Below are 16,418 nucleotides of genomic sequence, written 5' to 3' on the forward strand. Positions count from 1 at the left end.
CCACAGCAGTGAAAGATGGCACTGGTCACCTGCTCCAACAGCTACATACAGTGCCACTGCTCAAGATGAAGGATTTGCCCACAGGATCCAAGGAACTGCTCCTGCCTGGAGCCCTCTATGTCTATCTCATCCCACTGGCTGCATACACTACTAGAAAAAATCAGGAAGCCTCATCTGTACTTTTTTACAGAGCACAGCTCAGTTATACCTCTGATATACAATAGCTCCTTAGTTCTGATCCTAAGGCATCCTTCATTACCACAGACGAAGTAGTTTAAAAATTTACATTTCAAGAACACTTTAGAATAAAGATCCCTTGTCTCTGTCTTCCTTGCTCCTGCCTCCAATCACGCAAAAGCCATTGGCCACCCATGCTTATATTTTGTCCCTGGAAAGCTGACATCTGGCAAACACATGAGACATGAAGGGGGCATGGTTTTGATGGAGAGACGTGCACTGTATGCCTGAGTGATGGGGACACAGGCCATGTGAGAGAGAGAACTAAGAGAACTAAAAGTTCATAGCACATGTGGCTAAAATGCTCTCATGCAGATTAACACATGTGGTTGAAGTATAAGAACTGAGAATTTCCTCTATTTTCAAGTAACACTATCGAAATCTCCAGTTTACAATTCCTGACAGCACAGCGAAGACAAGACTCTGACAGCTGGATCCAGAAATTCTAAGGCAAATCACTCTTATATACCAGGACCCATCCTGCTTTACTTGATATGTGTCTTAAACAATGACCAAATGCTTGAAATAGCTCCCTGGGTGAATCACAGCGTACAGAAGTGATTCAGATATGATGAGTCTCTAAATTTAGCTGTGCCAGAAGTTCATTGTTGCACTGTGCACCCGCCCACCTCGTACAATCTCCCAGCACTGCCAAAGATAAAACCAGCTTCTAGTAGCTTATACTTAATACTTTCTACCCTATCTTCTCATGCATTCTATTTACTTCATGCTGGAGTACCTTTCTTTAGAAGGTGCTTCTTACAGAAATGCCTTAATTGCACCATGCCTGTGTTGGAAGCTTCTGAGGAAAAAGCAAGTTAACCCCCCCAAATCTTCATCTCTCATAAGCTCAGAGACTGGATAGAATTTAGGAGCTAAAACATCAGAGGAGTTAATCCTTACAAAGCACACTTCATTTTCTCTAAGTTCTTTGTACACATCCTGGGGGCAACTAAGTTGGATCAAACTCTAGCAGCAAACCCAGGATTTCTCTGTAATCAGTGTGCTTACTCTGGGACCAGAGCAGGATGCAGCTTGCTCCCTCTGATACCCTCACCAACTCCATCTCTCCATCCTAACTGCTACCACAAGAGGTGAAGAAAGACCTATTGTTCAAATATTAACATCACAAGTTCAACACACCTTCCCATTACACAAGAGTGGTAATTGTTATCAGTCAGCAACTTGATCTAAGGAACAAAGACCTGAGCAATTGTTCTGCTAGTCCTGCTGCTAGAGACACAGAAGTGGAAAACAGCAAGGCTGCAAACCTCCTTTTCACACACTGCCAGGGGATGACCATACATTGTGAGAGATCAGTAACCCATGTCTGAGAAAGCTTAAAGCCTGAAGCGTTAGTTAAGCCCACTCTGAAGGCTAGGTCCTGATGTTTTACAGTATTAAATATGGTAAACTATCTCATGGGCTTACATTACTGCTCACACTAATTGTCATTCCAAATCAGGTTGTGAAAATGCAATGCTTTCATGCCCTGTCTACACTACAGACATTGTAGCAAGGAAGTAGCTTATAACAAATTCCTTCTGCTCCCTTCCTCTTCTCTCTCTGCTCCCCTCTCTCAACAGAGTGCAGAAACAAAATGGTGCAGAGTCATTAGTAGTTGAGCAACTCCCTTCACAACTAAGCAAAATTCTGGGAAATAGGAGAACTCTGGTTTGAGGCCAGAAGACCAGTTCCTGACTAAGTCTGTTTCTACATGACTATACAGCTCCCTTGCCAACCTCAGGCACTCAGACATTCAACAACCATACACCAGAAGTAAGTGGAGCAGGCAACTGCAAAGGGATCAATATTCAGGACCAAAACACAAGCAGGTTTTTTTCAAGAAAGCACAGTTTTCTCCACTGCCTAAGCAGCACAGCATCACCCCAGGCCAATACCCTCCTCAGTGGCCAGGCTCCCAGCTTTGCTACTTCTGCAGCTGCACTGATGCCAATACAGGCTGTAATCGTGCTGACTGAGCTCCTACTTTTGAACTGTTGCCATACTCTATTAAATAACTTAAGACTAATATGATTTTATCAGACAGCTGATCTTACATTTGATCCTCATGCAAAATAATCCTGAAGGGCATTGCTTTAACACAGCCAAAACAGCTTTTCTGAAGTGAAGCTTAATCCAGAAAACTCACTTTCCAGAAGCAATAAATTACCAAGAGAAAAAGATGATCCTGCATTTAACAGCCTTAGCATCATGCCAGGATATCAACTGCTTCTCAGATGTTCTCCTGTTAGTTTAGGATTGAGGTGCTGTAGGAACACAGCTCTGTGCAAACAGCTGCAGAAGGAAACAATTGTGTGAGGTGAATTCTGAACATTCACCCATCCCTTCCTCATTCTGCCTTCCCCCTAGCCCTGAAATACAATAGAAGACAGCCACCACCCTGTAAGTGGGATGCACTTATACAGGTTTGACCCATATGTCAAATAAGAAGAGAATTATATACAGAAGAAAAAAAAAAAAAAGAAAAGTAAAGGTGGCAAGATGCCAAATATTTCACTGAAGAAAGTAAAAGCTTCTCTTTCCATTTTTGAACTAAGGTTCTTCAGTACTGTTGAGGAAGACTTATCTGCTTTATTAGATTCCAAGTAACTTCTTAACTTCTTACATTAAGACACAAAGTATTTGGGAAAACGTGCTGGAAAGCCATTTAAGTGGCACTTCCACCATCTGCGTACAACAAAATCCTGGCAGTCATAAATTAATTACTTATTCTTGCAACTCTATTAGTGCAAAACTCATCTCTAAGAACTACCAGTATCAAGGCTACAAATGTATTTTATGAAAGCTCTGCCCTCCAGTTCATACTCTGCTGTGGAATCAAAAAAATCCCATAATGAAAAAAAAGTAATAGTCAAGTAATTTATTTGACACCTCAGTCACAGGGGCTGCTAAGACAGGTATTGTCTTCCCTTTCACTCAAAAAAATAGCAGAGCAGCCTACTCTGCCACACAAGAAAGTGAGGATTCAGGGAGGCAAAGACTCAAAAAAATACTTATTCATTCCAGAACTGGACCCACTGAAGACCATATCAGAAATAAATCTAATGAAACTGAAGTTCTTCAAAAAGCTCATTGCAGTAGCTGAAAAGAAAAATCTGAACCAGTTCTTTTAAGCAGAAAAACAAAAGCAGAACTGGTGACATGCACATGGGAAGAAAGAAGTACAAAGGTCCTTTCTAGACTTTTCTGTCTCTTTAATATCTCTATCTGCTGCAAAAGAGAAGCTGCTGTGGAAGCCCTGCATTGAATTAGCATTTAGTCCATGAATACAGCAGATGTGGGGCAAAAGTCATTATAAAGACACAGGCACACTCAAATAGATTTCATTATTATTGCCTCACTGAAAAAATTCTGTATTCTTCTGGGGTTTGTCATACTCTTACCCACTCACAGTAAGCATGAAATCCTTTGGGGGGAAAAAAATGAACAGACAAATAGATATTGAGATTATTTGTTGAACAGTGATGTTAAAAGAAGATTAAATGTGTAAAATACAACCAAAAGCACCGAACATTTCTTAGGAGTAGAGCTGAAATAGTTCACAAATATGAAATAAAACCAAGCTATACTCAGTATTTTTAACCAAAAGGAGACTTCAGAAATCTCTTGCCTATACCTTGCTTGCCTATACCTATCTCTTGCTTCCTTACCCACACCACAGTCTCTCCATGTATTTAGCACTGAAAAGCTAGATGAAAGAAGAACAAACAAAATACTTTACAAATGTCTCGTCTGTTGCAGAGCACCCTTATGTCCCTGTACTCCCAAGGTTTCTCATAAACTGCTGGAATTTAGGTTGCTGCTTTGCCTCCTGATGCATGTATCTTCTATGCCACAAAACAAACTTTGTTAAAGAGACACAAGCAGCTTAAGTGCTTTTAAAAGTAATGAAATATAGAAAGAATTTTCACTTCTTTCACTTCTATTTAGTCTGTGTGAGTTCATATCCTCACATTCCAAAAGCACAGCAAAGCTTTCATAACTAATTCAGGTGAACTGTTCAGAACAAATTTCTTTTCCTGGCATGTGTCAATTCCTAAGAAGTTAATGAGAAAACTTCCATACCTGTTGCTATCCACCTGCAACTCATCTGCTACCCTTTGCAAATACTTTATTGAAAGAAGAAATAAGAGAGAACCTTAGTAACTTGAGCATGGCATAACATTTTCCCTTCCAACAAATGTGTAGCACCGTAAACACAGTATTATGTGTCACTATGTAACAGAGTGAACTAAGAGTTGCAAACACAAAAATTTAACAGGAAATAAAGTCCTCAGGGTTTTCTTGAGGGCAAAATACACACTAAAAAAATTAAATATGGCTGAGAATTACAGAATACATAATTAAAGTACCAGTTGGGAGGGGTGGAGGGAATTCTGCAAAAACTCCCCTGTGTTACAGGATTGTATTTTTGTGATTTTTTTTCCAACAAATCTCAGAACAATAAACTGTCTTTTAACTGATCCAATGGTAAAAAATATTATTCTGTTCTAAGTTAGCCTAAGAGACCACAGACAAATGCTCCAAAAAAGATGATTAACAAAGGCTGCTTTCATTTTGAAGGCCTGAAGATTGTCTTATCTGTAAGGTTCTTCTAAGCACAAGCAGTAGAGAGACACTGAGGCAGCTGTTACATGCCTGGAAACAATGTTGAGGGATATCAAGCCCCAAATATTAGCCTGAAGAGGAGAAAGGTTGACAGTGTATAGAGAAATTAAAAGAAAGCGAAAAATTTCCTGTCAAAAGCCATTCCTTTTCAAGCCAGCCTATTTTAATACATTATTGAGGCTAACTCACTTTGATATGTTTGCTACAGCGTAACTTTAAATACAGCTACAACTCATTCGTCAAAACTGCAGAACAGGGAAGTAAGCAGATGTGGTTATTTTCAGTAAAAGAAAAATCTTTGAAACTCTCTCCTAATCTTGTCAGCTGCAAATAAAGTTTCTGTTTAGAAAATGTGATATAAAGCTTCTTCAAAGATACACAGTTAAAAAGTGAAGTACTGTTTAGATCATCAAATATGTGAAAACAAAACCAAGAACCACCATTCCTGCTGGGGTCATTCTAAAAGCATAATGCAAGGCTTGGTACACAGGCACTAACTGAAATAATTTCGATAGCCAACAACCCAAAACCTGACACTCCCATCTCCCACCTACAGATCATTAGAAAGTATTTGTCAGTAAATCTAGTTTCTTTAAAAACAGTGGCAAATGCAAAGAAACTACCTGATACAGTCAAGTAACAGCTGCTCCATTAATTTAAAATTACCCTTTATTTTTCACAAGGTTTTCCAACATGTCGTGCATTTTGGCACGGTAGACTTTGAGACAGTTAGCTTCAAGTTTCTTTAAATTACAAACAGTAGATACAGTAGGAATATTTTAAACCAATTTCCTTAAAATAAATGTCAAGTTAAGACCCTTAGCTTTAAAGAGAGACTGCCACCATTTCATTTTCCTGATACAAAATTCAAGTAATTTTATGAGTAGAAAACTGTCCCTATAAAACATCCTATTAAAATTTACCAGCGTTCTGAAAATAAGCATCAAATTTCCAGTACCAATTGGGTGCAACTACACATTTAGAAAAATAACTCAATTTAAACAAAGGCCACTTGCTGAAGAACAGTAATCTTTCAAAAGGATAAGTTCTCAGAACAAATGATAAAACATTTTCTCCTTAGATAAAGGATTTAATCTTTGTTCTACCTCTGCAATTAATTTATTTTTTTTCTTCTAAAGGTGTACACTTCAGTATTGACAATGAATTAAGAGAAAAGGCTACAGAGATGTATTCCCTTCAGTATAAACCAGCATACGGAATTATTGCTTACCAGAAACAACTGTAAACAAGATTCATTTGATTTTGGTTTTTGTTTTTACGCTGTGATTTTTCTGTCATTGGTTGGTACCAAATATACAGACCACACAAACTTTAGCTGTGTCACTCTACTGAATGAAAACCACAATAAATTTTTCCGATGATTTTGTATTTAACATTCCTTGGGTTTTGGGGTTTTTTTCAACGAAGAAATGGGTTCACTGTGCTTTTCCATTTTCTCTCCTTACCCACTCTTTAGGGCAGCAAAATGGAAAAACAAGTAGGACATGTTTACTTTGGGATTCAAGGCTCAGAGCAGATATCAGGAAATCTTCAACAATATTAGAATATTTTCTGGTTTTTCCTCCTTTTAGCCCAAAGTACCTCTGCTGTGTAGGAACATTAACTTAAAAGTTTCTTTTATCACCATCTTCCAGAGGAGATCTATAAATAAATGTTTATGTAAAGAACACTGCTGTTGAAGAGGACAAAAAAAAAAAATTAAGGATCAATAAATGATACTGCAATGTATCTTGTGCCATTCAAGATAGGAAGTCCTTCGTGTAAATGCGTAAGTCTTCCTGGGTGCATGAAGCTCCATCCTTTCCTGGGAGACTCAATGGAGCAGTTGTACCTAAGAAATTTACATCCACCTCCCTGTGGTAAAACACAAACACAATAAAACCCCAAACATTTATCTTGTGTTTTAATAAATTCCTTTTTATACATCCATCATTTCAAATAATTTGCTACTATTAATAGGCTGGGTTTTTTTTCTTTTACCATGCCTTAGCAAGTTTTTTTACATGAAACCATCTTTAGAGCATTAATTAACAGACAAGCATCAGATTTCCCCTTGTCTTGCTTTAGCATTCACTGGATAACAACTCATTCAAGCAGCAATAACTTTCAATAAACTTTACTGTAGATTCTACCAGAGAGAAGCAAATCGTGTTCACAGGCCTTGTTTCAGGACTGCACCCCTATCGAGGACAGCATTTAAACAAATTTTAAATTAATTAATCTGGCTGCTGCTTTCAAACTGAAGTTGTGCCTTCTAAAATAGTAAGGTGGCAAGCACACTTATTGGTGTTAAGGACTGTGAATGATACAGGCTTATAAATGCAACAGGTTGAATTTCTCTATAAGTAAAAGTTGGATATTGCTGCTGCTGCCCTGCCTAGCTCCATACTCTGGGGACTGTTTAATTTGAATCAATATCAGACTAGAAAATAATTTAGCTCAGAAAAAACCTAAACAGATACAGGAGTTAAAAACTTTCATTCTGTAGCTGATCTAAAAAACAATCACTAAAAATCTCTACAGAAAAGAAGCCACTTGAGTCAACTTGGCACTGTTCAAACTCTTGAAAAATTGGTTTTCACTATACAGGAATGAAGCATTTCAGAAATGTTAAAAATGACTAACATCTCCGAAGTTTTACTTCAAACCCCTTCTCTCCCACCATCTGAAACCAGTTTGATCAATTCAGCCTGACTACATCAACAGCTCTGGATCCTGGAATTGAGCAAATTTAGTACTTGTCAAAAAAGCGCAAGGCATAATGTATCTCAGTTTGTGATGCGCATCTTTTCCTTCTCAGCTGGGTCTCTAAGTATATGTGTTTGGGCTCTAGTTTAGAAATAATATTAGATACTCAAAGGACAACATTTTTAAAGTCAGTAACTTACTTGAAAGTCCTCTCCTACTTTGTTGAGGGCAATGTTGATTGTGAACGTAGAGGAGTCGTGGTGAGGTCTGAGCGACCGTTGTCTGTCAGGGCTGTATTTTACAACAAAGTTCAATAGAGCATAGCCCTGCAACAAAATTTACAGTCAGACTTCAAGCTGTGAACTGCCAAGTCATACACAGAATTCCTGGGATTTTTTTTAAAGCTTAGCTAAAATAAAAAATCAACAGTATTCATCTTTAACTACTGCTATGTCATGTATAAACTCCCCAACCAAACCAAAAGGATATATTCAACAAAATACTTAAATTTAGTCACACCATGGAGTAATTATGTGCAAGAGCTTTGAATCCATACCTTGGTATAATAGCCAGCAAAGACTTTTAGTGTTACTGGGGCAATGAACTCTCGTATGAAATGCAGCCATTCATTGTCCAGTCCTATTTGCTTCATATGAATGTCATCGGTTGGGACATTTTCATAACCTCCTGAAATGCGGCTGTCCTAATGAAAACACCACAAATAGCTTGGAAACAGCAACATGGAATGTTTCTGACATTTCAGCAAGTATTTATTTGAAATCTGCAGAATCACAAAACTGCAACAAAGCAGTGCTTCAATAGGCATCTGTGAGCTTGCTGTACAGCAACTCCACAGCTAACTGTCGAGGAAAAAAGCGTGCTGAGATATCAATGACCAAAAATTGGAAGTTTTTAAAGGATAAGTCAATATTTGGATGTGTCACCTGTAAATAAGAGGGCTTCTTTGGATAATAAGTTTTATTTACTGAGCTGCAGATGCAACTGAAATTCTATCAGATCAAGAGACTATAGGCCTCAACTTGACAGGGTAATAAATGTTGAAATAATTTGAAGATAGAAGTACGATAAAATTCTTTCCAGAGGCTCCTACCTGCACTACAATTGTGACTACAGTTTCTCATAGCTCCACATTTGTGAATAAGAGAAACATTCCTCTAATTTTAGTGGTAGCTAATAAATACCTTGAATTCTCTGAAAACATTGACACAACAGCTCATAACATTTGCGGGTAACTCCTTAGGGGAACAAGTCTGACAAATTAGTACTTAAGAGGTAAATGAGAAAAACTTGTCTGAACAGTTATCAACAGCTCTCCAAAAATCAGCCTTGGGTAACTGTCAGGTACCTGCTACAGCAACTGCACCACTGTTAGTGTCTAATTTGCTACTTCAAAGTCTGCATTTGGCTTATGTGGCATAGCTTTGGTAGCAGGGGCGCTGCAGGGGTGGCCTTTGTGAGAAGCTGCTGGAAACTTGCCCTATGGAGCTAAGCCAGCCACTGCAAGACAGACCTGCCACTGGCCAAGGCTGAGCCCAGCAGTGACAAGAGACAGCACCTCTGTGGTGGCAGTGCCATCAAGAACGGGGGAAACAAAAACAGTGCAGAAGAAATTGCAGCTGGAGACAGGATATGTGAGAGAAACAGCCCTGCAGACACCACGGTCAAGTAAAAAGGGGCAGGAGCTGCTCCAGGCATTTGGGCTGAGATTCCCCTGCAGCCCCTGGTACAGACCACGGAGAGGCAGCTGTGCCCCTGCAGCCCACAGAGGTCCATGGGGGAGTGGAGATCCACCTGCAGCCCCCAGAAGACCCCATGGCAGAGCAGGTGGGGGTGCCTGAATGAGGCTGTGACCTCGTAGAAGCCTGTGCTGGAGAAGGGTCCAGGCAGCAGAGAGCAGCCCATGCTGGAACAGGTTTTCTGGCAGGATTTGTGACCCCACAGGGGGCCCACACTGGAACATTCTGTTCCTGAAGGACTGCACCCCACAGAAGAGACCCACACTGGAGCAGAGGAAGAATGTAAGGAGTCCTCCCCCTGAGAAAGGAGTGGCAGGGAATGTGTGATGACCACAATCTCCCATTTTCCCATCCCTATGCACTGCTGGGGAGGAGGAGGTAGAGAAAACGGGGAGTAAATTTAAGCCTGGGAGGACGGGACGAGTGAAGGGAAGGTGTTTTTAAGAAGTGGTTTCATTGCTCATTATATTACCAATTGAACTCAAGTTGAGTCTGTTTCACCTGTGATGGCAATTGGATGATCTCTCCCTCTCCCTGTCTCTCAGCTCATAAATCCTTTTTTATACTTTGCCTCCCTTTTCCAGCTGAGGAAGGCAACGACAGAGTGACTTTGGTGGGTGCCTGGCATGTACCAGGGGTCAGCACACCACAACATTAATTTAAGAAGGTCTCTATGTGTCAACTGAAGAAGCAGCTACATGGTAGACTAAACTAAGCACTTTATACCACAGAGCAGATGTTTCAGGTCATTGGTGATTGTTGGAATGTTTGTTTGCTGCAGTACACTGTGACTTACTATTCTAAAAGTAGTTACGATCACTCATTAAGATTATGTTTATATAGGCTGACACTTACTTGGTGTTTTCCACCAGACCACTGCCCAAAATGTTCCATTTCTTCTACTAATTCATCACAGGCAGTGTCAGAAAATATGGGAAACCAAAACACATCTGGACATGGCTACAAAAAAAAAAAAAAAACAACAACAAAAAAACCACTTGATCCTCAAGCACATTCTCACAACAGCAAAAACCCTGAGCTACATTCTAAGCCCTGACCCAGCACAAAGAATGTGTCAGTGCCCCCACACCTTCTGTGCCTTAAGGCTCTAAATAAAAACCCTGGTCTTCCACATTACAGGTGAATGTGGGAAACAGCTTAAAACTTAACACTGCTTCAAAGACAAACAATTTATCCCAGGTTTTTATAGAGGCAAAGTTCATTAAATCACTGTCCCTAGTTGTCACAACTGATCATCCAATGCAAGTGCTCTGTCTGGATCAGTTGCATGAAAGCAGGCAGCCTATATCAAATGGCAAAAACACAGTTCTGATCCAAAACAGCAAAAAATCTGTTTAGTCACAGACCAAAACAGCATTTGTATGGAAAGAAGTTACTCCATGCCAATTTATTATCAGTGAGTCCCACAAATTTTTAAAAACTGCTTATACTCACCTGTTCTACTATGTTATCAGTGAAGATTTTTGAGTAATTTGGATTTATGTAAGTTTCCTTCCAGTCCTAAAAAAACATGATTTAAAAACATAACAGACCAAAGACATTTATAAGTGATAAAAAATTATTTATATTCTATTCATTTGCTCTACTGAAAGCACTGGAAACAAACAATTTCTTATTCTTGTAAACAAACTGGTTCTCATCATATCAAAAATCATAAAACCTGTTAGCTCACGGCCATATCTCCAACTTCATACTCTGGTCATCAGCTGGCTTACTGATATGATATATAATCATTTGCTTAGATGGGTGAGAACACCTTTTAGGACATAATCAATATTTAGCACACAGTAAACAAATGTTCTCCATGTAAAGTCTTGAAATTTCAAGTCCTTTATATTACATAAATTTATACTTTTTTTTAAATAAAATAACTGTTTCATCAATAATTAGATGCATACCACAGGATTCTCAAATATCTGCCAGAGGTCATTGTTGTAGTGGGAAGTATTGTAATTGGCTGTAGAAAGAAGTCTTCCAAACTCATGTCTGTTGGTAATGTACATGAAAACACCCTATACCAAGTAGAGAAAGCACCATTAGCAAAACTGTCCATCTTAGCAAAGTTTTAAAAAGATCTGTTCATGATTGCACTTTCATAAAACATAATCACATTTGTACACATATTAAAAGGTGCTGTTAATTTAGCATCTTAATTTTCAAATGGTTGACTCTAATCGCCAACTACTCTTCATAACTTGTTGTTTACAAGCATTTGCCTGCACTTATTTTCTAAACACATTAACTCAAATTATATATTGTTGAGAACATATGTAGAGTTATAGAAAGGAAAAAGCAGAGGAGTGATTGGTTGATTTGTTTTCCAGAAAACCTAAGCAGACACACTGAAAGCATCTGATCTCAAACTGGAAATGCTCACACACAAGTAAACCAACATCTAGGCTTTAGTTTCAAATTCAAAACTGAAAGAATAAGCTAACAATCAAAGAGTTCACGAAAGTCAGAACAAGAAACTTATTTCAGAGTATTCACTACATGATCCATCTGGTGAATTGGCCTGAAATAAAAAGATATTGGCAGATACAGCACACAAGAATATTCAGATCAGCATCCAAAACAGCTGAGCACTCTGAAGTCTGTTCATGTAATTATGTGCAAGATACTGAGTGTGGTAAGATACAGCTTTATTACCAAGCTATTAACAGAAGGTATTAACAGAACTCTCTTGATTAGAAGTAGTAGCAGAAAATAGTATTTTTAAAAAGAAACTTAGATTCTATGGGATTTCTTTAGTTTAAGGTTTTTCAGACTAAAACTTTATTTCTGAAATGTTTGTGATTTTCGGATTTGTAACAGATGAAGGCATTACCATTTGGGTACTTTAGCACCTCTGTCTATGTTTTTGTCTGAAAAAGAGTTAAACTGTTAGAAAGATAATGATTATGTTAAACATGCCCAGTTCTGGGTGCTTACCAAATCATAAAATATCTGCAGCAGGGAGAATAAGGAGGGCCTGAGTCAAGAAAAACAGCTTAAAGTGACAATGTGGTCACTGGGGGGGTCTGGCAGACCTACCAGTGATTTGAGCTTTACTCCTTCCTAGGACTGCTCCATCCATTTTAGCTACAGAAGCACAATGTCAGCACACCTTGACCTTAAAAGCACTGAGAAACCTCCCTGAGGAAACAAAGAGCCTTTCTGAGATGCTCTGAGCTGGGCATGAAAAACCTGTCCCTGCAAAAACCTGAACCTTAGAAGGCTGAAGAGAAAGCTAGAGCAGTATTTCATCAGAGGAAGTGGACAGAGGAGAAGTATCTTCCTGTGGTAGAATGACACTGCATGTAATAATAAAAAAAATAAAGCAACACCTTTGGGGCTCTGAGCATATGGAATGTTTCCGAAGAAGGGGAGTCTTTTTCCCTTTGTAAAGTCTAAAATGAAGGAGAATCATCACATCAGTTTTCTGACACAATCTCTCTTTTTTCCGACTATCTTTAGGTTTCCACAGTTACATCAGGGAAATAGCAGCCCTTGATCAAAAGCTGATATGCCTTTACAGACAACATGCATCTCCAAGCAAAGCTCTTCATACACATGTCAAAGCTGTTTCCACCAGCCCCTTCTTATCTGCTGCAATACAAAAACAAGCACATACTAAACCCTCCTACAGCCCAGACTGAGAAAGAGGAAAAGAAGAAGCAATTTTCTGATGAGCCAGTCAGATTAGTTTAAGGAGCACATGGAAAGCACAGGTTTGCAGGAACTGATGCTGAGGAGGTTTGAATAGAACAGGACTGGGCGGGGATGTTCTGAAGAATCAGTACAAACAGAGGAGATCATGCCTTGTGTTATGAGGGAATAAAAAAATTAATACTTGCCAACTTTTCTTGTTCAATTCAGCAAAAATATTTTTCAATGTTATAGTGTCTGGAAATAGGTCTGGTTTAGGTCTTATTTGTCTCTGTGCTGAAACTAGTGTAAATATCAGTAGAAATATGGATTTACAGATTCATAACTGTACAGTACAAATAAGTTCTCTCATTACTTCCAGATTAATGCAAGTAACACTTATCTGATACAATTTTAATCTATCTGGACAAATTAATGAGTAATTCATGCTCCCTAAGAAGATTCCTACCATTTCTTAAACCACCTAGGCTTTTTATACAACACTGCCCATCATTAGTTTAAATATATATCTACTTAATAGAAAATTGCAAAATATTCCAACGTAGTCTGCTAGAAGCTCCACACCGTATAAAAACGTGCATGATAGAGATGTTCCAAATGTATTGGTAAGTTTTAAGTCATACACAGCAGAGAAGTTGAGACCTCTTTCATCTGTTGAGGTTGTGCCAAGAAAGGTATTTTAACCTCAAGAGAAATTTTCAGGGAATTTAACTAGATACCACCATGCAGTCAGTGCATCAGTGCACTGGTCTTGAAAAAACCTCTGTTCTCAACAATTTAAAGAAATACACCTGAAGGGTTTTATCACACAAAAATTGGCCAGTACTTTGAATTAGAAGTAAAATATAACATCCAAGATCAATCAAGTAAAGCAGTCTATGAGTACAGCAGGACACAAAGAAATGTGTGTATTTGAAAGCAAGCTGTTATAGGTACACCTTACCATTTCCCTGGCATTCCTGCAGAGAGCCATATCAGGATCCAACTTATCACGCATGAAGTAATTCTTTTCTTTCATCTCAGATCTAAGAGTTTGTCCCTTAATTAAGTATATATTAGCCATATAAGGGATATTCCATACTCCTCTGTTGAAAATAAAAACACAACTCAAAAACAGTTTAAAGCTATGAAAACTAATTTGTTGCCTATTCTACTAAATCAGCATTTCTGTATTTGCTGGCAAGACTAAGCAAGTTGCAAGGAGAAGAAGCTGAAAGGTTCCCAAGACACTTGGAAAACTACATCTGGACATCTCAAATGTAGGGGTAGGCAGTAATTCAATTTATATGAAATACTGTTATAAAAATATAGCAAGGTCAAATTCTCTACAGAGTTTTAACTACACAATGTACTTCATGTTTCCATAGTTAAGGCAATCAGTCAAACTCTCTTATAATATTATTCTACACTACCAGATGGAGAAAGTAAGTCCAAAACAGATTTTTAAATGAGTTTAAAGACTTCACTGAGACTTCACACAGCTGGTCTGACCTCCTCACACAAATATCCACGGACCACAGCAGGTCATGTATTTATGTGAGTTGGGCCAATATCAACACAAAAGCATTGCTTTCAAAACACTCCCTCTGCAGATTTCCCCCCTCTCAGTGCCACAAGCACATCTTTTAGCAGAGCAGGACTAAAAACAAGCCAGTCCTATTCAAGCAGTCTGTTCCAGACCTTTTTGTTCTTCCAGGGCAAAGAAAAGGCATCACCATATGGAACAGCCAAGCTCAGAACAGTATCACAGTCATTTAGGGGAGGGATAAACCCAAGAGTTTATCCTTGACAAAAGTATTACTGAAGAGCTCCTTAAATATACCTGACATACAGAATGAAACACACAAAGAAATTATAGCTGTTCCATTGATTAAGATTTGACCCAAAGACATGACAAAGTCATTTGATGAATACAACAACCATTCCTTTTGGCTGAAGGTCCAGGGAGATAGAGTTTTGGGTTTCCTATTTGTTTGTCCTGCCTTTTTCTGAACTGTACACTGCTAGAGCAACCAGACACCATCAGACAGGTATCAGTAATGACTGTGTCCAGTACTAACACCAGCTCATCACGTTAAACACTGCTTTTTTTTCTAGCTATGAATGGGAAGAAACAATGAAACAGAAAATACAAAACAACAGAACTAACCTAATCTCTCCAGGAATAATACCATATTCTTGTATTTCCATGCAATATGTTGCTAATAACCTAGTAACCATACTGGTTGCCTTGACTTTAACTACTAGTTTACAGTTACTTACACTCTGTTCCCTTGGACAATATCCACATAATCTTCTGACCGAGCATAATAACCATCTGGGCTCAAAGCACCCCAGAAGTTGGACCAAAGCTTCCCATGGCGAGTTACGAGTGGAGCAATTATCTTTCTGTGAAGTGACACATTGAGTAAGAAAATATGAAACTCTGAAGCATTTGAAATTCACATCAGGAATTGCTGTTTGACAGGAACAAAATGCTTTGTGAATTGTTGGCCTCCAAGCACGTTATGAACCATGGCAATGAAATACCACAAGTAAACAAAGAGGATTTAACTCTGCAAAAACAAGATCTTATTTTCTCTGGACAGACCCCAGAGAATTCTTTCAATTTAGAGGAAATTCTACAAAATAAGAGATTTACTATACCTGTTCTGTTCTATCAGTATTCTTAAAGTTTTGGGGTTTGTCAGCACAACATCTGCATCTATGCTTAAGTAATATTCACATGTTTTATCCTGGCGACAAAGGTCCCTAAAAAGACAAAAAAGAATGATTAACTCACACATGTCCAGAAAAAATTCACAAACAACAAAACCTACAAAGATTTTTAAAAAAACCCAAACCACAAGTAAGTATTCAACTGATTCATGGCACTAAAAGCCCTCTGCAGCACAACATTGTAAAGAAAGGTGTGTTTAAATTACAGTAGTGTGATTAACTAAAAGATTAAAATACATGCATCAGGTGCCTTTTATTTTTCTTTCAATAAACTAAGTGGCCTCTAGCCTGCACCAAGTGCAGTAATGCCTTCTATACAGTGTCCTAATGGAAAATGGGGCCAGGGGAAAATGCCACTAATTTACATAGCTGGGTATCAGTACAATCACTTAATAGTGAAGTATGACCTTATTTGGTAAGCTCCTCTAGCAAGTAACTGCATGTGGCTGTAAGCTGTCTTTGCAAAAAGATTCCACAGGTGCAATCTGCTGATCTCAATGGTAATTGAAACCTCATTGAGAGTGTAGGACAAAAACTGTAAATATATATTTAATGACCTCTTCTTTGTCTTTTCGACCTACAAGAACAACACAGTTGGTAAAGAGAAATATAAAGTGATTGCAAAGGCAGTGAATTTATGCTGAAGAAAGTAACTGAATGTGTCCATACACTATTTCTATCAGTTGTGATTTTGAT

General features: G+C 38.5%; 1 protein-coding gene across 2 annotated transcripts in view; it reads right to left on the reverse strand.

Moving 5' to 3' along the window:
• Nucleotides 1–5,520: 5,520 nt before the first annotated feature.
• Nucleotides 5,521–16,418, reverse strand: part of PLOD2 (procollagen-lysine,2-oxoglutarate 5-dioxygenase 2) — a 48,811-nt gene continuing 37,913 nt past the window's right edge. The window contains exons 11-20 of one of the 2 annotated variants that reach the window (XM_069024314.1): nt 15,651–15,755; nt 15,267–15,392; nt 13,948–14,089; nt 12,683–12,745; nt 11,255–11,368; nt 10,791–10,856; nt 10,191–10,295; nt 8,135–8,281; nt 7,779–7,904; nt 5,521–6,744 (exon numbers count right to left, since the gene is read on the reverse strand). In XM_069024314.1, the coding sequence (XP_068880415.1) occupies nt 6,589–6,744; nt 7,779–7,904; nt 8,135–8,281; nt 10,191–10,295; nt 10,791–10,856; nt 11,255–11,368; nt 12,683–12,745; nt 13,948–14,089; nt 15,267–15,392; nt 15,651–15,755 (1,150 nt within the window). In that variant the 3' untranslated portion in view covers nt 5,521–6,588. The remainder of the gene's footprint in view (nt 6,745–7,778; nt 7,905–8,134; nt 8,282–10,190; nt 10,296–10,790; nt 10,857–11,254; nt 11,369–12,682; nt 12,746–13,947; nt 14,090–15,266; nt 15,393–15,650; nt 15,756–16,418) is intronic. The other variant, XM_069024315.1, reaches the window with a different exon arrangement.

The sequence above is a fragment of the Aphelocoma coerulescens genome, chromosome 9, assembly GCF_041296385.1.
Source record: "Aphelocoma coerulescens isolate FSJ_1873_10779 chromosome 9, UR_Acoe_1.0, whole genome shotgun sequence".
NCBI lineage: Eukaryota > Metazoa > Chordata > Aves > Passeriformes > Corvidae > Aphelocoma > Aphelocoma coerulescens.